Source organism: Candoia aspera, chromosome 8 (genome assembly GCF_035149785.1).
Source record: "Candoia aspera isolate rCanAsp1 chromosome 8, rCanAsp1.hap2, whole genome shotgun sequence".
Lineage (NCBI taxonomy): Eukaryota > Metazoa > Chordata > Lepidosauria > Squamata > Boidae > Candoia > Candoia aspera.
The window spans coordinates 34819741-34845975 of NC_086160.1; the positions used below are offsets into that span (position 1 = coordinate 34819741).

Sequence of the window (26235 nt, forward strand, 5' to 3'; positions counted from 1 at the left end):
AAGCCATAAGAAATAGACAGGATGTGAAGTTTTATATGATCCAAAGTTTCCATATACAAAAATGCACAGAGTTTCAAGAACAACAAACAACTAGAAGCCTTAATGCAAGAAGATAAATATGATTTAGTAGACATTACTAAAATCTGGAAGGATAAAACTCATGAGCGGAGTGCAAAGATTGAATGGGACAATTTACTCAGAAGGAATAATGCAATAAGAAGTGATGTAGAACTGTACATGAAAGAGCTGTACACTTGTATTGAGATCCATGAATTTGAGCATGAGAGTCCACCTGCAAGCATTTGGATAAGAGAAAAAAAAGGGAAGATTTAGAGAAGTAGTAGACCGAAAACCTCAAGTCAAAGGGAGCAAAAGAGGGTTGAGAACTTATATAAAACAAGATATCGTTGCACACCATTACAGTGAGGAAGGATAAAGAGGCATAGCTTAGGGAACTGTATGCATAAGGACACTACTAAGAATTAAAAGGGGCACGGGCAAGAAATGGAAATGATGAAATAACCAAGAAAGCATATCAGGAAGTAGCTGATTACTGCAGAAAGAACAAACTTGGTCTACATGACCTCCAAGATCCCTTCTAACGTTAGATGCTATGGTTCTGTAACTCTATCAAAGCGGATTCACAAATTGAAGTGGGAACCTGCTTCAAAATAGCTAATTGAATAGGATACCTCAGAAGTCCTTCCAAAACCCTGTGAAACATACCAGAGATTTAGGGGTGTTTCTGCTCTTAATGGGATTTTTACAGAGAATTTGTAATACAAATACATTTAAAAAATAAAAAAATAAAAAATGTTACAGTGTAAAAAGACAATATAAACAAACAATAATTCAGTGCAACCAAGGGTCCTAATTATCCTGTTAGACTATGCACCAGACCGATTGTCAATAAAAACTCTTTATTAAATAACTATTTACAATCAAATTGTCCTTGAAATATGAAGACTAGATGAACCAAGGTTAACTGGCATGGCAAGGCATCAAAGAGGATCTTCCACTGAAGACAAGACTAGATTCAACTGGAATACAATAGCTGGAGACAACAGTTCTCAAACTGGAACAATACTGGAACAGCACAGATACTAGGAACTGGCTCACTTGACCTGGAAGCAGGACTACGAGCAGCAGACAGGGATGCACTGAAGACTTGAAGCAGGACTCAAACTCGGAGCAAGGCTAGACTTGACTGAGGTCTCTGGACTAGGTTGTATTTTATGACACGGAGGCTATAAAACAAGGCTTGGAACTTGAGCTAGACTGGACTTGGCTGGAAGCCCCAGACTAGGGGGAATTCTCTGGACTGAGGTATTGGAGCAAGGCTTGGAACTTGAAACTAGGCTGGACTCGGCTGGAAGCCCGGACTAGACTGGACTCTCTGGACGGGAGACTTGGAACAAAGCTCGGAACCTGGACTGGACTAGACTGGACTCAGCTGGGAGGACCGTGTGTGCCATGGACCCAAATCCTGAACAAGGTAGGTGGAAATCTCCGAAACTTGCTGGAGTTTGTGAAGCGCAGCTGCAGTGATCTGCGATCAAACGGTGGCATGGAAAACTCCCAACGTGGCTGCGCCACTGAGGAGAACACAAGCTTTCGAGGCTTGAAACACAATGCAGATTACTGGGCTTGGGTGATGATAATTCCTCACGTGCAGCAGACACGAAATTCCCTTCTTCTGGCTGGAAGTTGGGCTCTGGTTCCTCCTCAACTACAGACGCCACTTCTGATGCTTCTGATTCTTCTTCTGAAGCTGCAGGCTTAGAGGATCGGCTGCAGGCTTAGTAGATCTCTGGCAGCCCGCTTTCGGCATGGCTGCTTTTTGGCCCAATCTTTGGTGCGCTTGGAGTCTCCTGTAGCCAATCGGGCTGCCTTCTCCTTCACACGTTTTTCAGCCTGTCTCTGGCGCACGCTGATTGGCATATTCAATTCCTCCTCCGAATCTCGCCCAATCAGTGTTGCGACTTCTTCCTGCTCTACTGAGTCATGCTGGAGTTTTGTTTCTCTGATTCCAGCCCGATAAGTTTCCAATTTCTCCTCTGACTCAGAAAGTGAAACTAATTCTGAGTCAGAGGCAAGCTTGGTTCTGACACTAATAAACCATACCACATCTCATCACAATGCATCTCATTACTAACATCCTGGCTCTAGCACCTGAGATCTTCAAGGCTTTCCTGAAAACTAACAGAGTTGGGCCATCTGAATCTCAGGGGGATATTTTTCCACAGGGCAGGCATGACAACAGAGAAGGCATGACCCCTGGGGACCAGGGGATGACACTATTTCACACAAGGGACCCAGAGCATATAACTGGTCAGGATCAGGTGGGGCAGTCCGGAGACAACAGCAAGCCATTTTTAATTGTTTTGAAACCTGCCCAGAAGGGATGAAGATTGGCTTTGTGTCTACTCAGCCTGGGACCCTACTGAGGCCAATTATGAGGGAGTCCTTCAGAACAGGACCAAGCTTCCCAACCAGTTATTTTCCTTCTAACACCCCAGAAAGCACAGTGATTAAAGACAGCAAAACATGGTGTTATGACACCTCAGAAAAACAAATAGAAAAGGTTAAGAACTAATGTTCCAACACAGTTTTTTTTTAAGTTGAAACTTTTAAATATTTGAATAGGATACCTTTTATGTTGATTGAGACAGTTTCTGGTATAGGACCTTCTAGACAGCAGAGTATGGAGGCTGTTGTTCCTTCTTCAATGTTTTCTCTCACCTCTAAAATACGTATAGATGGATATTTAAACAATGTATTGCAATAACCCCACCAAAGGTATATTATACTGAAATGTTGTAGGAAGTTTCCTGGAAGATCTACTGTCCTATTCCATTCTGTCATAAAGGCATTTTGAAGTTTATTTATCATAGGGTGTGCAGTGTGTGCACAAATCTTGTGTTTGGACTGAATCTCAAAATGGCTTAAATCAAATTACCACTGAGTCTTGAATCATAGAGATGAATCAGATCATGCTCTTTTTTAATCTCTAATGTCCAAACTGAATCAAGGCTTTATGCAGGCCTGTTATTTAGTGCATTCCTGATTGTTAACATTTGTACTGTTAGTTGAATCCTGTACTGTCGAAATGTTTTGGACTTTATTCAAGATGGTCAATGGCAAGAATTCATATCTGGGAAATACGCAGATTTTAGTATCAACATCTGGATGTTCAGAAAGCCTATATGACACTCAGCTGATATTCTGCCATAGGATACAGATGGCTTATAGTTGATTATAGACAATGACTGTTAAGCTAATTGGAGCCACCATGGTTTGTGGCTATGACTTCAACAAGTCCTGTGCTATGTTAATTAACTCACATAAGTTAAATAAGCAATCATTATTTTGGAAGGGTCTTTCTATTGCTTTTTCTTTCTACCTCTGCCAGTACGGGAAAACTGGTGGCAGGATTGATTTTAGGAGAGCAGTTCATGGCACACAGTGTTATTGCAGCAAATGACCAGTCATGTTTGAAAGCCGGAAAGACAATGTTATTAAAATTCACAATTACCTGCTGCAGGATACAGATACATTTGCCTAACTCATAATTATTACATGTATTTGAATCAAATGTATTTTTGCATAAATTATTCTGCAAACTGAATGTAAAATGAGGTTCTGTAATGTTCAGTTTTAAATTAAGACTATATTTGTTTTATATATGGGTAGTCATGCCGGCCACATGACCATGGAAGTGTCTACGGACAAACACCGTCTCTTCGGCTTTGAAACGGAGATGAGCACCGCCCCCTAGAGTCGGACACGACTGGACTTCATGTCAAGGGAAACCTTTACCTTTACTAGTGTCTTAGAGCAAATAAATAATCTTAAAGGAGATATTAAACAAAATTCAATACAGTTTAATTTTGTAACACAGAATTATATGAAGAAAACTTTTAACCTGTATTAGATAACTCAGAGAACTGTTCTACATTAAAACATGAAAATTCCTTAGAAGATTATTTTTAGATGATTTAGCTAGATAAGCTTTTTGCATCTAAAGGTATCTCCTTTAGCTCAGCTGCACTAGACCCTCGCCAGGTGGAGTGCAGCTGTAAATGAATGTAAACAATTTTATCTGCAAAAAAACTCACAAATGTGTCACAGCAGCTTTCAGGAATGCCTTTACTCTGGCTTTTCTCAACAAGGGAATGATTGACCTTGAACGGAGCTCAAGGCACACTTTGCCACACTTATCACTACAGCGAACTCACAAAGATGGGCACTTAACAGTGCAATCATGTTCACTCTTCATTTTCCACCATCAGTGCTGTCTGGTATGTCTTCATATACTTTGTTTCTCGGCTGGGTTCTGTGGGAAGTAAGAGGCTTTTGGGGGGTTTCACCCAACACTGTCGAAGACCAGCAATATGCTCAGCAGAAATGCTCACAAGATGACTGGAGAACTCCCAACTGCCATCAGAAGAACTAGGATATCCATTCAGAATGGTGAAATGTTTTTAATCCATTGCCACTGAGGAAGTGCATTGAGTCAGTGATAGTATTTTCAGTCATGTTGGCAGATGTTAAAATTCACTTATCTGGTTCTCCTTGTGAGCTTGTTTAATAATTATGACTATACCAAGAGTGACATTTTTTTAATCTGCTGTACCTTCTACAAAGCAGTCTTAAGTTTTATATCTAGCAAAAGAAGCCTTAGAAAAATCTCTGAAGATAACTATCTCTAATCCTATAATGACAAAAGCAGTCAATGGCCTCAGTCATGCCAAATTGGAGATGAAGTATTTTAGAAATACTTGAATTTTAATATGCTTCTTTATCTTCTGTATACAACTTGAATTTTTAATTTTGCTTCAATTAAGCAGATAAAAAATGTTAGCTGTTCCAGGAGCCAGCTATGTGATCTTCATGTGCACCACTGGATTTCCAAAAGGCATCTGTAACTACCAAATATTAAAAACAAGCATTACTGAATTCTAGCCTATGCTGAACTTAAGGAATTCAAACTATAGCCATAGTAATTGTCATTTAACAATTTTGAATGTTACAGTGACAAATTTGAACTAAGTGGTTGCATTTCTTCCTTCATAAAGCAGATTCAGCTGAGCCAAAAATCTGACTAAAGTGCATATGCATATTAGTGTACTAATATATTTACACAGAACTTGTATGTCATTTTTAATGTGACCTAATTATCAGTTTGATTCAAATTTACCATATATAGGATTCAGTGCTCTCTTGCTGAGGAGTACACTTGAAATTTAGAACAGATACTTGTCAGTTTTTGCAGCTGTGTTTTATATGACATCTGGAATGCATCCAGAGTACCAGCTGTAGTGTAAATGGAATAAACGAAAACTATAGCAGATGAGAGGGATTCCAGTAAGTTGTGTCATCAAACTTAACAGAGCTAGTCTAAACATTCAGGTATTGATAGGGAGGTAGCTTTGAAGACTAGAACTATTATTTTTAAAAATTATTTATTGTTTCAATAACAACTGCAAGACAAGTCATCTTCTTCCATGCATTCCTTGAGTTCTGTTTTGTTCAGGTCAGCCTATAATTTGAAACACTTGGAGATGTAAGGTGCCCTAGAATTCTCTAGATATTTATTTAATTTGTGACTTTGCCATTCAAAGAGGTATTAATATTTGGTTTTAATTGTACCTGTTTCTCCCAGAGGCCCCATAGCAGATTCTTTTTGAATAGTCAAAAATAAACAATAAGTGATAGAAATAAATATTCAAGAGAAATTGTAAGAGGAGCACTTGAATGGAGAAGTCAGTAATGAAAGTAATTGTTATTTTATAGGAATTCAGTAAACAGAAAAAAGTGTCATATGGGACCCCAGTATAAGGACTTTTTGATTCAAAATTCCAATACTGAGTAGTCCTTGTCCTGGATTACATCTCACACTCTGGTGCAAAATAGATTGGAGCCTTCTATGAAGAAATTAGTATGTGGAGAGATTCATAGGGCAAAGGCATTTTGAAATACTCTGTACTCAAATATGTGGGACAACTTTCCTTAGGTTGTGTTCTCCAGCTATATTGATATATTCCTACATGAGCTAAGGTAGATGTTATACTTCAACACCTCTGGATGGTATGAAGTTTAAGAAGGCTAATCTTGTAAAGTTAATGAAAATGTTCCTATTACTGAGCTTTTAAACCAGCCACTGACATATTAGGATGTGGCAAATATGAATCTTATTTTTCTGTACAGTACTTCAAACTGCCATATATAGTACCATTAACCAAGAGTCTTCATCAAGAGAAAAGAGTAATGCTCTGCTCTCATATAATGGTTCCAACTAAAATCAGTGCTGTTTATAAGAAAACTGGTATTTTCTACTGTGGGTGGGACTTAAAGACAGAGATGTCAATTATGTCAACAACTGACAGTTGCCCAAGTTCAAAGCCTCAAAGCAAAAGGCAAAAAAATAATTAAATTGTGTGAAAGGTGGAAAAAAGAAGCACAGGAATTAAAAAAAATAGTGGGTATATGCAGTAATTTAGCATTATGAGCAACTACCTGTACTATTATCAACCCATTCTTTACTATTTATTAATGATGATATTATGAAAGACTGCTAAATACTTAACTGTAGTCAAGGTATACTGTGCCTGTGGCATCCCTGATCTGTTAAAAGGAAAGCTGACAGATTTGTAATTTCCCAGATCTGCTTTCTAGATAGAAGAAGTTGTTATGAGAGAGAATAGGAATTTGTTGGGCTTATGACTCTTGGCAGTTACATTTCCACCCAGTGTCTCCCATTGTCACTATTGCTTGCCTGTGACAGTTTAGTTAACTGACACCTGTCTAGGTAGCCTGCAATAAACTCCCACAATGATACCACTTTTGTTTTTCTCGCTTAAGCCTTGCTTTTCATAATCCTCCAATTTAGTTTAAGAAGTTTGTTTGTATATTGTGTGCGTATACATAACTATCACAATTTTTAAAGGCTGCTTTTTTCCTGTGCTCCAATTTATGCTGCAGACAGAATATATTTGACAAAAACACTTCATATTTCTTTCTGACAGCTATGCTTTGATGTACAGACAGTACCTTTCTTAATGTGACATACCAAATCATCATCCCTCCTTGAAGTCTCATGTTATAAACAGCTGCTATATGTTTTAATTCCTTTTCCCCTTCATTACTGTGATATTGTATGTGTGTGTGTCTGTGTGTCTTTAAGTACATATACAACTTTATAATTGTTTAAGATCTGTTCTTAAATGTTTTGAAATGCTCAGAATTCTTTCATGCTGTGCCACCATGGATTATGTAAACAGAAGTAAAATACAAATGTCTATTAGATGCATGTGTTGCTACTGGGCTAGTTCATACTTGCTATCTCATCCTGATTCTCATAAAGATGAAGTGTTGCATTTTGCAGCTGAGTTGATGGTTATGGCTTAGATTTCATGTATAATTCCCTTGTTTGCTTCAATTTTATATACAGTTGTAATCGAAATTATTCAACCCCCATTGCAAATCAGGTTGATTGTCAAAATGTACAGACTTTCAGCTGTTTGCAATGAACAAATCAAACAAAAGCAATTGAAATAGCTCAACACAACAAATGCTTCAAATGGTATCCCCAAAGTCAACTGAAAATGCAACTTATAATGACTTCTCCAGTCTCAAAATTATTCAACCCCTTCATGGCAAGCATCTTCAGTACTTAGTAGAGCACCCTTTTGCTGTTATGACCTGCTGCAAATGAGATGCATAGCCAGACACCAGCTTCTGGCAGTGTTCCTGAGGAATCGTAGCCCATTCCTCATGAGCAATGTCCTCCAGTTCAATAATATTCTTGGGTTTGCGTGCTGCAACCGCCTTCTTCAAATCCCACCAGAGATTTTCTATGGAGTTCAAGTCAGGTGACTGTGATGGCCACTGTAGAATCTTCCAGGACTTCTTCTGCATCCAAGCCTTAGTGGAATTTGAGGTATGCTTGGAATCATTGTCCTGTTGGAAGGTCCAATGACGCCCAAGCTTCAGCTTCCTTACAGATGGCATGACATTTTGTCCTAGGATTTCCTGATACTTCAATGAATGCATCTTGCCATCCACACACTGCAGGTTTCCAGTGCCAGAGGATACAAAGCAGCCCCAGATCATCACCAAGCCACCACTATGCTTAACTGTAGGCAAAGTGTTCTTTTCAGCATACTAAACACAGAAGGTTTCCATGCTATAACTCCAAGATGTACACCACTACTGACCCAAAAGCACAAGAAAAGTCGGGTCCAATATGCTCCAAATCATATAAATAAGCCACAGAAGTTTTGGGATTCTGTTCTGTGGAGCGATGAAACAAAACTGGAACTTTTCGGCCTGATGGATCAGCGGTATGTCTGGAGGAAGAAGAATGAAGCATACTCTGAAGAGAACACTCTGCCTACAGTTAAGCGTGGTGGTGGCTCGGTGATGAAAATATGATAAAGAAATAAAATCAATCAATCAAATTAAAATAGGATAGATGATAGATCCATTAGAGGACATCAGTGTGGCCAAGTACCAACCAAATAGCTTCAAGAGTTTCACTGCAATAACTTTTTTTTTTTTTTAAGACAGAGTGAGTTAGAAGGATAAGGAAAGGAAAAGAGACTGTTTTAAAAGCTTTTACCAAATATATCACTCTGATCATGTCCTTTCTAGACTGTTATGCTTATTGGCAACTCTTTGTCAGTAGCAGAAGCCCCACTACACAACTGAACCAGTTCAACCATGTCCTTATATAGAAGAAAAGTTCAACTATTTTTGGGACTCTGCAAAGCTAGGAAGTAGTGGAAAGTTTATTGATTGACCTTTGACTCTCTTCAAAACAACTTAAGATACCTGATTTGGTTAGACATCAAAGATGTCATCTGAAGATTCATTTTGAAGGTGTGATTCAAAAGGTGATTTGATCAAAGGAAAGTAGTGATAACTCTTTCTTCCCACATTGCAGCTCTGATGAAAATATCCCTGTCTCCAGTCTAAAATTGAGTTGCACCCTTGGGTAAAATTAGTGGGCTTTTTTGTTGTTGTTCAGGAGGCCTGTTGCTTTTCATAGAGAGCAAATACCTATTGATCAGGAAAACTGTTTTCTGACTGTTACATAGATAACAAATGTCCCAAACTGACATGGTCCTCACTCTGTCAGCTTCTCAATCTCTACTCTTTAAAAAGTAGATGTGTAAAATATATTCATGGACTTCATGTATTATTTAGATTGGTTCTCTGTTGCTTTGTTTAATGTTTGATCAGGCATGTGCACAGACATAAACATGTATAAAATTCTAACTTAACAAAAAAATCAACATTGTTTAACAGGAAAGAATGTTGAGAATCTTGGACCAAGACAGCCAAATTCTTTGAAAAATCTTAGAAACAGCATAAGGGTTTATTTCTTACAGGCATTCTCAGCATATATATTATAAAACCTTGATTTAATTGTTCATTTATTTATTTACTGAATTTATATAGCCACCCATCTCACATTTGTGACTCTGGGTGGCACAAACAATTAAAGGAACAAAGAAACCAAACATTCAAAATAATTAATAAAACAAAGCCATTGAAAATACAGTTAAAACAGTTAAAACTATAATAACAAAAAAACAGGGGAGAATGCATTTTGAACTTACATACACTGCAACCATTTGATGGCCTCCACACTTCCATGGGATCCCCAGGCCTAATGGCAGAACCAAGTTTTAAGGACCTTCCAGAAGGCCAACAGGTGCCCTGGGCAGAGGGGTGGGGGGGATGATGTTTCAAAGCAACATCATGTGCCACAGCAAAAAAGGCTCTCCTCTTGGGTCCCACCAAATGACACTCCTTGGCCAATAGGACCTGCAACATGCTCTTTCTGCTGGGCCTCATGGGACAGATGGATGTAACCAGGGAGAGGCGGTTCCTTAGATAACCTGGCCCCATGTGTTTGGGTTTTTTTAGGAAAAAAAATTGAGGAAAGCCAGAAAATAAAAGTGATAGCACTTTTTAAAAAATCACACATTTTAAACTCATTTGGTTAAATTCAGTATTTGGAATCAGATTACAAGTAGTTTGCTTTTTTGTTGTTTCTACTAACAAATTATCTATCCCAACTGAAGGGAGCCTTAAAAATGAGCTTCCTGTAAATTAAATACACATGCACACATATGCACATATATACACATACCTACAGTATAGACATGCTTAAATACGTCCAGTGACAGCTATTGTTAGTGGTTAGTTTCAGGATCACACTGAACTATACATTTCTAGACTGTATAGATACACTATGCATTGTAAGTACATCAGAAAACTGTGCACATCTGTATGAGGTTTTATGTCTCTTTATCCAGTTAGTTTCAGTAAAATCTCTTGATCTCTTAAGCCACAATTTCCCATGATATCTAGATTGGAAAAAACTTGCCAAGAACTGTTTTTCAGTTTGGGGGATACTCGGAGAAACTGCGGCCAAACCAAGACTTGATTCAGGATTTTGGTGACAAATTGAATATCATGAATGTAGTCCCTGTCTCTGTAATTCCAGTTTTTAAAAATGTTTAATCACCCTTCATTTAAGAAAGCCATGGTGAAAAAATCTGATGTGACAAAATTTTTGGCAGAAATCTTATTAAACACCAAATATAATGTTGTTTCAGTACATTTCTGTAATTCACTAAAGTCTGGATCAACTAAATCAAATCACTGTTACAAAAGGTTAATTTTTCCAAAGCAAATACAGAAAACTTGAATTTCTTGGAAGGAGAAAAATCTTAAACGTTTAGTGGTAAGATAAACAGTATGAGGTTGGATGGGATATAATAAAATAAATTTAGGGTGGATCCCAGCAAGATGCAGATAGTGTTTGTTCAGAAGTCTTCAACTCCCAGAACTCTTCCATTTTTATCTCTGGATGGTATGGCATTGCCCTAAAAAGCAGGTCTGCAACTTGTGGTTTCTGCTAAAACAGTAGGTGGAGCCATGGCCAAAAGGACTCTTGCCTAGCTTTGGTTGGGGCATCACTTACGACTTTTGCTAGATCAGGAGGCTCAGGCGGCAGTAACTCATGACCTTATCATGCTTGAACTACTGCAATTCACTCTACATGGGGTGGCCCTTGAGGGCAATTTGGAAGCTGCAACTGATCAGAATGCAGCGGGTTGTCTGCTGACCAGTCAATTCCAGTACAGTGGAATAACACCAGTCTTGCAGAAATTATATCAATTACTAGTAGGCTTCTGGGCCAACTCAAGGTGTGAATTATCACCTATAAAGCTCTTTCTTTCTCAGGTCCTTTGGGACTTTGTGACCTTCTTGTCCACTCTGCATGTTCTGAAGTAGCAGGTTGAGAAGCCCTCCCTTGCAAAAAATCAAGGGGGAGGAGGTCAGGAGGCAGGCTTTCTTGTTGGCAGTACCATTATTTTGGAACTACCTTGCCAACAAGGTTAAGATGACCCCCTTCCCTGTTTTGTTTTGTTTTTTCAGAAAGCAGTCAATACATGTTTTTTCAGTAGACCTTCAGAGTCAGACCTTCTACTGGAGGATGCAATATAATTGGAAGCAGCCCACCCAGGAAGGAAGGGTTTTATTTAGTTCAGAGGCTGCATGATATATTTTATTTTGTTAGTTTTAACATTTTAGAAAAGTTTATTTTTGGTTTATTTTTATTTTTTTATTTTAGTTAGATATGCATTTATAATGCAGTAAGATGCCAGGAATCCTCAGATCTCTTCTGGTTGCTGGAGAGGTTTGTGTGTGTGTGTGTGTGTGTGTGTGTGTGTGTGATGTGTAAATTACCTCCCTCCTAGCACTTGAAATGCTGCTAAAATAGTACTGACTTACTTGATAGAAGGCCTGGGCTATTCCAGAATACTTTCTTGCCCTGCAGTGGTAAAAGCAGCCATCAGATAAAATAGCTAAGATTAAAATATGAATGGAGAGTCTTAATGCAGTGCAGTATATTTAGTATCAAAAGCCAGCAGTAACCCTAATCAATTTAGCTTAATAAAAGTCAGCTCAGACACATAGGTTTTCAAAGATTTTTTGTCCTGTGACTGATACACCCCTTGCAGTCCTTGGAGGAGTTTTCCATTGAGAGGAAAGTCAAGACTCCTTTGAATCAAGCTCAACTCCTGATGATTACATGTACTATAATATAGGATTTTATTGCCATCTTCTGGATTTTTTCCTCCTGACTTCCCAGTCTGCCCCACAGTCCTGAGATTTTTTTTATCATCTTCCATTCAAGTGCTAAAGAGGTCTGATCCTGCTTTAGCTTTTTTGAGGTCACCTAATTATGCAATGGCTTGTCATGTCTAAATTATAATATTTAGACATGTTTCTTAAGATAATTCCAAACAACTCTTTTGAAAGAATTCATTGAAGAATTTGTGGTATGGCATGGCAATCTACCAGTCAAAGAACTAAATTAGAATACTACTAGACACATCAAAGAAGGACTTTAGAATTGAATTATATTTAATGTAGCTTGATTGTACAGTTCATTGATTATTCTTTTGTGTCTGTGTCTGTGTATTTCCTTTCTAGGAGTACAAGAGCCACAACATGAGAAGATTATTACTGTGTCTGCTAACGGAAGTATTCACAGCCCAAAGTTTCCTCATACTTATCCCCGCAACACAGTACTTGTGTGGCGATTAGTTGCAGTTGAAGAGAATATGTTGATACAACTTACTTTTGATGAAAGGTTTGGGCTTGAGGACCCAGAAGATGATATATGCAAGTAAGTATCAATTGCTATATTTGCATATGCTTAATAAAAATTATAGACAATGTGTCACACACTATATAGCTTATAAACTTTTAACAATTTAAGCACAGAAGTTTCATGATAAAGCTTTAAGTAAAGAATGTCTACTGATATATGGGAACCCACTGAAATATTGGTGTAGCTTTCAGAAAAGCTGAAAACTTCTCTATTACAGGAATGTATATTGACTGAGTGGATATATAACAGTGCCTAGTATCATGCTAAGGACAAATTATAGAAAAATATATTTTTAATGTAACATAAAAATGTAAAAATATACTGTATTTTAGATAGGTCAACAGTGTGGTTCTTCTTACTTTAATTCTGTTGCACTGTAAATGGAGTTTGCTGAGAAAGGTCAATCTTTCCAAAGCAAATACATAAAACTTGAATTTCATGGGAAGAGAAACATCTTAAAAGCTTTGTGATACGATAAACAGTGTGAAAAAAGCAGTGCCATTTAATACAATCATTTGCTGGTTACCAAAAATTGCCACACAAGACAGCATTCACTCTTTTCATAATATAACAAATATTACATATATTCCCATTTTCAAGCTAATTTAACATAGTTATAACAGTTTTATAAAGTCTCATTTACATGGTGCTGTTTTAGTATAGCACTCTAAATTACATTGAACCAAATTGTCATAAGAATCATATTACTGAAGTGCTCTATTGCATAAGCATGATCACTTGAATTCCTGGAGTATGTTTTGAATATTTATTTTCTTAAGAATTAACTTGGCACAGTATTAAAGGATTTTAATTCCATTCATCCAAATTGTATATTCTACCAAACAGAAAAAATGTTGCAGATATTTTGGATTAGATATTCAGTTTATTTTGAGTGATGGTAAGCCACTTGACTAAGTGAGTGTTTTATAATAAACTTAAATACAGTCATTAGAAATTGGTTTTATGGTATATACCTCACAATAACCCTTTATCAGACATAGGTGTCATTCAGCTGATAAATTCCATAAGTCTTGGAAATTTGTTCAGAAATACATATTAGGTGAATTAGCTTGTTTTTGCTACTACTGTATCCTTTGTTATAGCTAGCGCATTTAAAATGTAGCAGTTTTGATTGAGTCACAATAGCGCAATACGTCTTGATTACTGCTTCTTCATATTGTCCATTTCTTGATCGCTGCATATTCCCATAGTACACTTCTTACCTGGTCATCCCCTTTTTACTATTTATTTATTTATCTTGAGTTGGACACCACCTGACTCCTGTTGACTCTGGGCAGCTCATAGCAGAATAACAAACAGCAGAATACAGTCCAGATAAAATAAACAACTTACAAGATGGCAAATCAACACCATTGATCAACACCATGGTCTGTCTTAACATTTAAAGCTATAATTCTTTGCTGTGTGTACTATATTATATACAAATAAGTCACACGCAGCTCACTGAGACTATTTTCAGCAGACATGTATAAGCTTGAACTGCATGACTGAGATTGTTTAACATTGTTTATAATATCTCCATACAATTCCTTACATTTACTGTTTTAAAAAGCTATGTATGTAGGTCATGAGAGGAATGAAGTAGAATTGCTGTATTCCTTATAGCCTGTTTTAGTCTGCGTAGTTACTGTTGTACTATAACATAAAAAAATACAGGGGACTTTCAAGCTCTTTTGGCAGGAGAAATTAGCCTTGTCTGAGCTTTGGTTTCTATATCTTGGTCTGACAGCATATATACTGATGATGCCTAAGGGAAGGTTTCTTAGTATTTTTTCAGTCTCCTGTGTCTAATGCATATCAATGATAATTTGTTTGTGTTTCTTGGAGAATGTGTCAAGGAAGGAATTAAATATGGCAGAGGAATTTTCCAGCCACAATCCAGTTACTTTAGATAAGTGTGCAATTTAAATTATATTACTGTTTTTTTTTCTTTACAAAAATGATTGTCCTAAAAAAATAACTTCCCTGGATCCAGACTTATGGAACAAATACAGCCCAGGCACAAATACCCCTTCTTGGGGCAAGGTGTTGAAAAAAATACTATCTGTACAGCTGTAGAACTCTCAAAGAAAATCAGTTTTCTTGACAAATTCAGTCTAGGTTCAGGCCTGGAGTCCAAGTCTGTTGGTGCCGTGTCATTCAGAGCTTCTGAACTGTATTTATAAATTGGGCATAGAAGTACTATTTGCTGTTTCTACTCCTTTTTACAAGATAATTCCAGAGGATATTATTGGGTGACCCTGTCTTGGTACCCCACAATCCCCTTAAGAGCTCTAGAAAGATTTGTTTTTCCCCAATCCCTTTAAGATGTGTATAAAGCTACTGAGGGTGGTAATGAAGATTTTGGGGGTGAATCAGGAGACGCTGTGCATGCAATAATAAGTTGGATGAATAAATTCAGATTGAATCCAGACAAGACTTATGTCTTACGAATTTTCCTCTTGTAAAGTCTCAGAAGGAGTAAATGCATACTTTAAATGTGTTCTTAAGAGTCATTATCAGTTAGAAGTATATGTTCTTAGCAACTAGATATACCTATTGCCAGGTTTGGATGGCTTGATGCCTATGCTCTTTCCTTCAGGGCAGTAGAATAACCACTGTTGTCCAGGATTAGGAACTTCATATTTAGTTATTGTAATGAGTTCTATGTGAGGCTTCCTTTGTATCTTGTCTGGAAAATCCAACTATAATGAGTTGTATGTATTGCCTAGGTTGCTGACTGGAGTACCTGTACCTGGCCATGTACTCATCACAGCTGTGCTGCAGCAACTGCACCAGCTATCAGCTAGCTCCTGGGCCAGATTCTAAGTTTTCTAATTGGCACATAAGGTTCTAAACACCTAGAAACCAGGGTATCTATTAGATACCTGTTAGAAATCTGCTCAAACACTAAAATCATCCAGGGAGGACCTAATATACTTACAACGAATTGCTTATTGTCGCATTGGGATCTACCTATCATGGACAAGCCTCGCAAGTAGCTTTTGACCTCAGGAATAGTCTCCCCTCTGATACTCAAAGATACCTACTGAAGATTCATCTTTATGACTAGACCTGTACAGAAAAAAATATCTTAGAGAGATTTTTATTTTAAATTATGTATTTTCCTTCTATCCATTTTAATGAATATGTTTTATATTAACTCTGCTAACATCCTTTTTAAATTAAACATATTGTAAAATATTTTGAAATATTTTACAAGAAGCAGCAATATTTTTAATAAATAAAGACTTTTTTCCATATGCTATTCAACTTCTTTTTTCAATGATTACTTTGTTAACATTGAAATCTGGAAGGTGAAGTTAGACAAATGTTCATAGTAATTTCTTCCTCTAATTGCTTCACATTCTTCTAAAATTCAGTTTTCACTAATAGAATATAGTAAAAAATGCATAGAAAAATGGAGTAAGTGTATGTAATTGAGTCTGGATACAGCACAAGAGGATTACCCCAAACAAACCCTTTCTGTGTAATGTACTGAAAATCATACTGTGATCTGCTGCGGTAGATGATTATATTATATATATTACAGAATTATGTGATGGTGCTGTGAAGGATGAGCATCAAGTAGGTGAACAGGACTTCTTTCTTCCTGTTGCAATTCAAGGAGACAGTACAGATGAATTTAAGAAATTATTTCAGAAGGTCTAGAATTTTTTTTCTTTGATGCTACTTCAACGGCTATTTTGTAATACTTAGCCAATTTCACAAATTTGTGAAATAAAATCAAAGGTGGATGATTGGTCCAGTGAATGACATCTTTATCCACAGGAAAGAGTTTGACATCTTTGTAGAATGGAAATTTCTATTTTATTATTTTTAAAACTTAAAATTATGACAAAACATCACCATAGATCAGTTTGATCAGTTTCCCAAAACAAAATATAAAATCAATCATATTGCAGTCATTTAAATAAACAAAACTTTTTCTGCAGGCTTTAATGTTTGCCTTCTAGTAGTGTTTCTTTTTCAGAAACATTATTGGAAGTCAGTAATTAGAACTTTCAATGTTACCTTTTGGGGTTTGTTATAATATTCCAAATAAATATTAAAGAATTGAGTTTACTGGAAATCTTATTGATGTCTAATATATACACTGAATGTTGGAAAAAAACTTTATTTGTTAGTTTGGGATTGCGTTTCTTTTATGTTTATGAAGAAACTAGCAACTTTGTACATTTTTCAACTAACAGTCAAGCAGCATGTTCATTTCATTGTTGCTCTGCTATAAATGCTTTTGTAGTATACAAACAGGAGAGTTCTATAGTGATATAGAAGGAAACAAAGGTCAGGCCACAGTTGAGAACTAAAAACCATCAGAATGTGGTCTAAAATTGTTCTGTTGCTGAATGTAAGGTATAGGTGGGGACTGACAAAGTTTTTCATTTTGTTCTGTACTTGCCAAAAGAAATCTCATTAGGAAGTGTTTGCTTGACTGATCAATGGAACTTGGGCACAGAGGAAGCTCAATCACCATTTCTAGAGCCAGAACTCTAGGGAAGATAGAGAATTATATTATTATATTTGAGAGAATTCCTTTTTGCCTGAATATACCTCTTTGGATTAACGTACACTTAGGAAGTTAAATAATAAACTTTCTTTTGACGTGTTTTGAATAAATGAGTTCTGGAATAATGACTGCAGCAACACCTTGCAATGTAATCTGGAATTCATTTTGGCTTACGGACTTTAACAATTCTCTAGCCTGTGCTCCACCATGTGGCTTAGATCTTGTGGCTCATTGGGTGAATATGAGTATCTGGATCTTAGAAGTGATCGGTGCCTCTTTAAAAGAGGGGGATTTCTGAAGTGCCTTTAAGGAGATGATACATCCATTTTAAGGAGACTTTCTTGTCCCGAAGACCATCACCCTGTCTTCAGTCTTCCCTTTCTAGAGAAGGGTGCTCAGAAGGTGGTGGGCTTCCACTATAGATAATCTAGACCCCTTGCAGTCAGAGTTCAGTTTCAGACAAGGGACAGAAACAGCACTGCTCACTCTGATGGATAACTTCCATTGGTACCTGGATGGATGGATTGTGCCCTTTTTGATCCTACTTGTTCTCTTGGCAGCATTTTATATCATTAAGTATAGTATTTCTCCAGATCATTTGTGAGGGTGGAGAACAGGGGAACTATTTTACAGTGATGCCACTCTTCCTAACCTGGAAGAAACAGTTAGGGGAAGGTATTTTCCTCCCAATGAGATCACTGGAAGAAATTATCCCTGTTTACTCCAGGCTGAGCCAGAGATTCTATAGAAATCTTATCTCAGTGCCTGGAAGCTGTGAGTGTCATGAGTAAGGATGGCGAGCAGGGGGCTCCCATCCAGACTGTTAAGCGCATGCGTAGCACTGAGGAATTGGTCAGCCATTCAAAGAGACACAGATCGGGACCGCCTTAACCTTTGGGGTTTATATGTCTGGGTTTTCCCACGCTTCTTCAGTTTGTTAGGATTCCTGTTATGTACTAGCAATAAACATTAGAGACCAGTTCCTTGTCTCAGCGTGTTTCCTGGCTGTTAGGACAGTGAGGACCTTGATAGGATGAAACAAGTCAAAACAAGACAAAGTTGCTATTTGCTGAGAAGCCATCTGGTTCTGTTTGCTTTAGTTTGTAACTCTGAATATGTTGAGTCCTCCACAATTATGACTAATGCTGGATTTCTGTGATGGTATATGGGAATGACCTTGGGAAACAGGAGGAAGACTGCTGCCTTGGTTGCAGTTCCTCCCGTTTCCCAAGATTATTCCTACATATCATCACAGTTTGTTGCTGGAGGTCATGGCAGGAGATCTTTGCATGGCTTCAGTTGGTGCATTATTTGTTGGTCCTAACTGGAGTAGGAAGCCCTGGAAATGATAATTCATGGCCTCATCAGCCCGAAACTAGATAGCTTTACATGGGGCTTCCTATGAAAACTACTGAGAAACTGAAGTTTTGCAGTTGGTGCAAAAGGAGAGCTACTACATTGACTTCAAATAGGTTTTGGGATACAATGAAAAACTGTTTTTATACTTTAAAGAGCTACTTGATTTGTCTCCTAGATGCCTTTAGGACCATTTCCTGCAGGTACATCTGATCTATTCTTTGGGCTTATTCTAAATGGGGAAAGTTAGTGATTCCCACATATAGGAGGTAAAAATGGGTGGGGGGGGTTCTTTTGTGTTCGCCTGTTTGCCCATCAAATGATCCATTATAGTACCATAGCTCTAGAGCAATGGAATCTAAGATATTTTCAAAGAGAAAGGCATTATTATCAACAAAATAAAGTTACACAGAGCACAGTAATATTGAGTAGAAAAGAAGAAAAAAACTTAGTGTTGAATATTCTGAATAAACTGTATTGGGAAAAAGAACAGATCAGTTTGCTTCCATTTTCTCCAGCTCTAAAAAGTTACTTTAGAGATTTTCATCAATTCCTTTTTTTAATAAACTAAAATTATCAGAAATGTTTCTGGGATTGCTTTTCTGCTTTGAACAGTAGTATAAATATTTCAGAAAGAACTGTGTAACAGCAAAAATATTGCTTTCTCTTTGAAGTACATACTTAGGCAGTGGAAAATTATTTGCTGTTAAATTCATCAAGCAAGTACTATGAAGTGATGAGTTATGATAAACATAATAAATAGACTAAACATTGGGATATCTGAAGGTTCACTTAGCAAAGAATTATAAAAAACATATGAGCTATGCCTTTCATGTTGAATATATCAGAACATCTAAGCATCTCAACAGGATCTTAAATTAGAAAGCTGTATTTTACTCTTTTCTTTTTAACTGTAGATAGGGATTACCTATTTATTTATACTACTTTTCCAAGGTGTGGCATCTTTTACATTCACCAAAACATGACTTTCAGAAGTCCCTATTATGGCTTGTCTCTTAACATTGTGAATCAACCACAGCTGAAGGCGACATGCTTTTCAGAGAAAGGATGAGGGAACTAGTATATGTTCGGGGTTTACTAAGTATGCAGTGAAGTATTTGTGGCTGCTAAGTGAGTGAGATGGGTTTTACCCCACTTCCTCTTACAAAAATAAAATACGAGGCTGTACCTAAACTTCTTTGCATTATGAAGGCAAGAAGGTTATATCATGTTCTCCTATGACTTTTTAAAAAATTAGTAAGACTGTGAACCATAAAGCTTGATTTAAAAGATAGATAAGTGATGTTGTTGGGAGATAGGAAACATTAATAGCTTGCCACCATGGCAAGTGCTCCATCTGGATTTGTTCTGGGAAAAGAGACATAGACAACAAAGAAGAAGTAACGGTATGAATTTCTTCTAAACTCTAGAGTTTCTAAAATCAGAATGTAATGTCCAGAGGGATAATGGTTTACATGCATGGCCCCAGCTTGCTTGCTTGCTTGCTTGCTTGCTGATAGATGATAGATAGATAGATAGATAGATAGATAGATAGATAGATAGATAGATAGATAGATAGATAGATCTCCCAAAAATCTACAGGTAAAATTTGGTGGGAAATCATTGATTTCTGGTGGTAGGATTTTTCATCTTTTTCATTACCTTAAGGGTAAACATTGAAAGCCCTTTATACTGTATATCGCCCTCCCAGAAAGAAAGGAAGAAAGAAAGAAAGAAAAGAAAAGAAAAGAGAAAGAAGTTTCTAGATGCAAAGGTTTATCTGCTCTAACTTAAAAGAACAAAGAAATATATTATTATACAAATTCCCAGAAGCTAGAATCCATTTGTTAGATGCATTATCCAGATCTACTGGTAAATATAAATACATACTTGTTTGCAGGAGAAAAGTAAACTCTGATGTCAAAAAGTAGTAATTGGGTTGCTGCTGATAGATAGATAGATAGATAGATAGATAGATAAATGTTATTTATTAGATTTATAACCCACCTTTTCTACAGGAGCTCAAGGTGGTAGATAAAGAAGTTCCTCTGTCAATTTTTCCCACAACACTGAAATGTAGTTTGGGTCGAACAGTGATTTTTTTCAGTGAATTTTCCTGGAAGAGAATGGATCTGAACTTAGATCTTCCCATTCTTAGCCCAACATCTTAACCTATATGCTATAAATGTCACTGAAAACATTAATATGCATGCTATGTATTTCAGAAACAGAAGGAAACAAACAAACCTTTCAGCTGAATTCAAAACAGAAGAAAACGTTCCTTTAGAGGTGCTGTTTTAATTCTGTAGTGCTCTCCCTGGTTACCTTCTAAAGTTCTTTGGCTAGAAAATAGCCACTGTATAATCAAGAATAAAATGACCTTAGAGGCTGCAGTGTTCTCAATTAAATTTGAATACTACTATTTATGATAACAAATATGTTATCCTTAGCAAGGTTATTAGATTAATAACCTGCAAATCTCTTGCCTTCACTTGCCTTCTTCAGCTTGATATAAGAAATGTATAAAAGAATCGGAACTTGATAATTCCCCCTTTCTACTGAATTTGTAGTCTATAGCTTGTATATGTTTGCAAGATTTACTTTCATTTAGTGTATGTATACCCCTGTATATTTCTTAATACATTAACTACTGCTATCTAGAATTCAGAAAGGGCTTAAAGTTACTGGCTGGCAGTCAAGCTGGCAACTAGCTTTTCTCTGGCCGGTAAAATTTACCAACACTTTGATTTCTGGTTCTGATGGATCGTTTGCTGAAGGAATATTTTCTCTCACACTGGTCCTCACTTCTCTTCAGCATTCCTGCCCTTATGACATGTTCCACTTCAGGAGGGTCTTTTCAGACCAATATCCCAGGATCAAAAACTTAGCAGTATAACACTGCCCATTCCATGTTAGGATTATCAACCATTTGTGTGCTTTCCTAAACAATGAATCTTCAATAGCTGGAGCTGTCTAGATACATCTTAGTTGCCAGTCATTATACACATGCATTAAGTTATCTCCCAGTCTTTATTCCCAGAGTTTATCTGGTAATTTAAGGCCCCATCTTTAATGCCAGCCCAATAGCCCTTCCTTATTTTTTGAAAATTATTTTCTTACGGGAAACTAAACTACAGTATGTTCTTATTCTCCAGTTCTGTTTATCAGCAGACTAGCCCAACGTGTTTGTTATTCTGTATGGATACATGAACAGCTAGACAGAAGCTATGGCAGAATGCAGGCTATCATATAGAAAAATTGCCACCACACACAAACACATTTTAGAATGGCTGAGGAAGACCTTTTTTGCCTAGGCCTTTCATAAATATCAGTTCCATCTTTTAGTGGCTCCAGAGTTTGCCATTTGCTTGCTCCAAAGTACAGTTTGTAGTTTGTACGGACTTAAGATCTGTGCTGAAAATGGACCTTAGTGGCCTATTGAGGGGCTGCTGATGGCTGGGTGTAGATGTTTGCTTCCCTCCCTAGGGTGAGAGGTAGATAGAGGCAATAGTGACTTCCTATTTTACCAGATGATACGGTTTTGTAAACATGGTTCAGGCTTCTTGGTATCCAGTGAAAGTGGGGGGAAGGTGAAAGTGTGGTTGTAGCGTGTGAGTAGCTGAACCAGCTATTAGGTTGGTTGTGGCAGCAGGATGTGAGTTGGGGCCCTTTGTTTTGGGGGGAGGACATGCTTAGGAGGGCTAACGTGTCAAGGGTAGGGATAGGCAGTAACATCATATTCTTGATGGGTAGGAGGAAATGTGGGAAATGGGTGGGGTGCTCTTGGGAACACAGTCTCCATGCGTTATAACAATTCTGCATTCCAGCCCCCTGCATTCAATGCCTGATCATCAGAACCTCAATGTCTAGCTGTTGCTTACTGAATGCCAAGTTAGTCTGTAACAAGGCCTTCAAGGTAGGCCAGGCCAGCAAGAACTACTGGAATTGTACTTGATCGTTGCAGGGATAATAGCAGAATCCTGAAAGCCTGCCAGAGTTTCTCTCTCTCTCCCCTGTTATCCCAAAGAGAAGCAAAGTGGGGCAGTCTTTCTCCCTCTGTCCCATCAAGGCTTATGTGACTGCCCTTGCATCCCTTCTTCAAGGTTATGTCTTCTACATTCCCTCTTCCACGATATTATAGTGGCTGAGACAGCTGACCTCCTCCCAAGGCTGATAGCGTCAGGGGAGTTTAATCTGGGCATGTGATCATAAACAGCTTGGAAGTTCATGGCATTCATGGACTTGATTCTGATTATTGTGGGCCCAACTCACAGAAGTGGTCACAGACAGTGGTGATGTGAACTGCATTTTGAGTATGTTACGATCATCCTTGTCATTGTCAGTTCCTTTTCTGTTAGCCTTGGAGTTCTCTGCAAACAACAATATTGTTCCAATAAGCTTCACAATACATTTCTCCACCTGGAAGAATGTTGCCTGTGAGTCTCTGGAAGGCTGTGGATGTTCCATTTCACGGTAGAGGCCTGGTACAGCAAGGGCTGTTTTCTTTTGGGAGGTGTTTTTGAGAAGTATTTGCCAGTAGTTCTTTCTTACATTTATAATAAGACTTTTCTGACGATGTGGCTGCTTTAATACTGTGAGGAAGAGTGCTTATTTCATGCCAACATACTTCGTTAAGCAACCCTTTCAAATATTTTGTAAAGCCCTCACTGTTATATAATCCTAAAAAAATGCTTGACTTTATGCAGTGAATGGAACAAATCCAAAACCCTCAACAGAATATTCTAAGTAGATAGAATTAATATTAAATGCTTCCCATTTAATCACATAATTTCTATAGTTTTATGAAGCAGTACTTTAACAATGGCACGGTTAAAATGGTCAACTATAAATAGCTTCTTAGACATGCAGATGTAAAATATTGCAGCATATCATTAATATATTTAGAAGCCTGGAAAAAGATTTTTTGCAGAAAAAAAATCAGCACTGAATTGACTGTAGCAAGGGAATAGACATGAAACTACCCAACCCCAAGTTTGTCTGCTATAGAACCACGTTGTTAATGACTATTTTGTGTTGATGTTTGATGACTGCAAGATCATCCAAATGAGCATAATACATTTTACTGGTTTTAAATAAAGTCTGAAAGGAGAATTTTGGGAAAAGCCGTTAACCCAAATAAGTCTTCCAATGAAAAATCAAAACACTAGCTCAACTATATGGCATCAAATTAGGCAACTAAAATAACCCCTCCCAAAATACAGTTTCCCAGAAAAACTAAACTGTCAAGTTCAGCCATAAAACATTTAGAAGGCCAAGGAATGCTGATAGGCTGGGAAAAGATATTAGAAGGCGAAGTGAAGTCTGGAAAACAAGGACAGTCTGAGATAAAGTAGAAATTATATTCATTAAATGTTTCCTTTTTGTTCTTTCAAATGCCTTTTGTCTTTGTAATACTACCCCATTACCTCATAATTGTGCCGTAATTGCCTCACTGACCTCACTAGATGGATGATGAGCTATCTCCAGTCAAATACATTGCTGCTGTCCCCCATCATATGTACACTCTAATTTGCCTAAGTCCAAAAAGGGCTGTATTTCTCCCTTCTTGAGACCTGTATTTGTCTCCAGCGCTGATCAGTAAACCAATTTATGCTTCAAGAGAGGTGTTCTGATCTCCAGTTTAAATGAACTAAAAAATTATCCTAAAGTCCTATGAGTGCAAAAGCTGATGTATTGTTTTGATGCATAATTTTATTCATTGCCCTCTCAAATTATTAAAGTCATGTTTACTGGTAGTATTTTAATGAATTTTAATAGTGGACTGTGCCCCAATGACATGCATATTATAAATATAAATATTTTTTGTTGTTGTTGGTTTGTTCTCTATATTTGTGTGTTTCTAATCTGGAAGAAAATACTGTTATGCAGGCATGCAGCTTAATAGTTAATTACACATTTTATAAAGGAAGTAAAAGCTATCATAAGAATATCATAAGATATTCTTTGAAAAAAGAATGAAGACATTAGATTATGTTTTTGCCTGAGGAAAAGATTATGGAGTAACATATTGCACCTTTCAGATCCTGAAGATGATGCCAGAGAATGATTACTTTACCCATGGATAAGTACTAAAAGCTATTAACACTTAAAATATGCGGTATAGATTATGTTAATGATGAAATGAGGTGTCCCAATTACAAGAATGGTTTAATGATAGAATAAGATAACATTATAACATTTTTGTTCATGATCAGTCAGTCTCAGATATTTGTCAGGACATTTTAGTCTTCCTATAGGGTATAGGAATAGGAGATTTTATTTTATAATTTGGAAGAGGATTTCCCAAAGAACTTACAAGAATTCTTTCCCTCTTTCAAATTATATGAATTAATCAAACTCTGATTAGGAATGTGAAGTGTAGTTTCCTGGGAACTCATCTGTCTACAAAAATCCCACATCACTTATGATCTGTAGTAAAGGTAAAGGTTTCCCTTGACATTAAGTCCGGTCATGTCCGACTCTAGGGGGCGGTGCTTATCTCCATTTCAAAGCCGAAGAGCCGGCGTTTGTTCGTAGACACTTCCGTGGTCATGTGGCTGGCATGACTAAATGGAACGCCATTACCTGCCTGCCAAAGCGGTACCTATTAATCTACTCACATTGGCATGTTTTCGAACTGCTAGGTTGGCAGGAGCTGGGACTAGCAACGGGAGCTCAAGCGGATTTGAACTGCCGACCTTCCGATCGGCAAGCTCAGCAGCTCAGCGGTTTAACCCACAGCACCACCAATGGAAATCTTAAGATACTTCTTAAGAGTGGTCGATTCTTGAATTAGATTTTACATGACTGGAAACAGAAATTCATAAGTTATGTTAAGCACAGAAAGGTTCTTAAAAGGAAACTATTAAAATCTACAAGAGAAGAGCATCGAAACTGCTTTTGCTTACATAGGCCTGTTTGTGGAACTTGGCCCCAAGGCTGTCTTCCTTCAGAAAAGCAGCAACTAAGATACATCTGCTTCAACTGAGTTCATTCTTTTTTTTCATTAGCTTTCATTATTTTATTTTTATTTCTGTTTTATATTCTGTGCTTTTCATTTTTGTTAGTACTGAATGGAAAAATGCTTCCATTTTTAGGAGGGTTATCTCCAGGCAAACTCCTAACTACAATATTTATGTCACTTTTGATATTTATAAGGTTGCTATTTACAGCTGTTTGTTCTGCTTATAAAGTCAAGGACAGGTCTACAATTGAAGAGATTGAGGTAGCTGATTTGGCTTGTCATAAAAGAACAGCAACTAATTTAGGTAACTTAGCATTTTATATTTTTACTGCCAGAAGGGGAAGGGAGGTTCTACTTTAGGATCAGAATAATTTAACCCATCTGCATACTTTGTATCTTGATTTAAGCACTGGTGGCATACTGTTACTTGAATGTAAACCACTTAGTTATGTATTAAATTATTTGGCTAACTGATTTCACAAGTGTGCTTCTTGTTTGGAAAGTTACATTACATAAGATTGGTGACCTAATTTTTCCCCCCATACCATCATTTCGTGCTGTCTAGAAAACATTTTATTTTTCATGAAATACCTCACTTGTATGTTCTGTGTCGAACAGACTGTTGGAATGAAGTAAAGTAGTTTGTAGTATCAAAATATTTGGTAAATGAGCCTAATCCAAATG

The 26235-nt window shown here is 37.2% G+C and overlaps 1 protein-coding gene across 1 annotated transcript in view; it reads left to right on the forward strand.

Annotated features, from left to right (window-relative positions):
- PDGFC (platelet derived growth factor C) overlaps positions 1–26235 on the forward strand; it is a 109649-nt gene that overhangs the window by 41532 nt on the left and 41882 nt on the right. The window contains exon 2 of the mRNA XM_063309878.1: positions 12520–12715. Coding sequence (XP_063165948.1) covers positions 12520–12715 — 196 coding nt within the window. The remainder of the gene's footprint in view (positions 1–12519; positions 12716–26235) is intronic.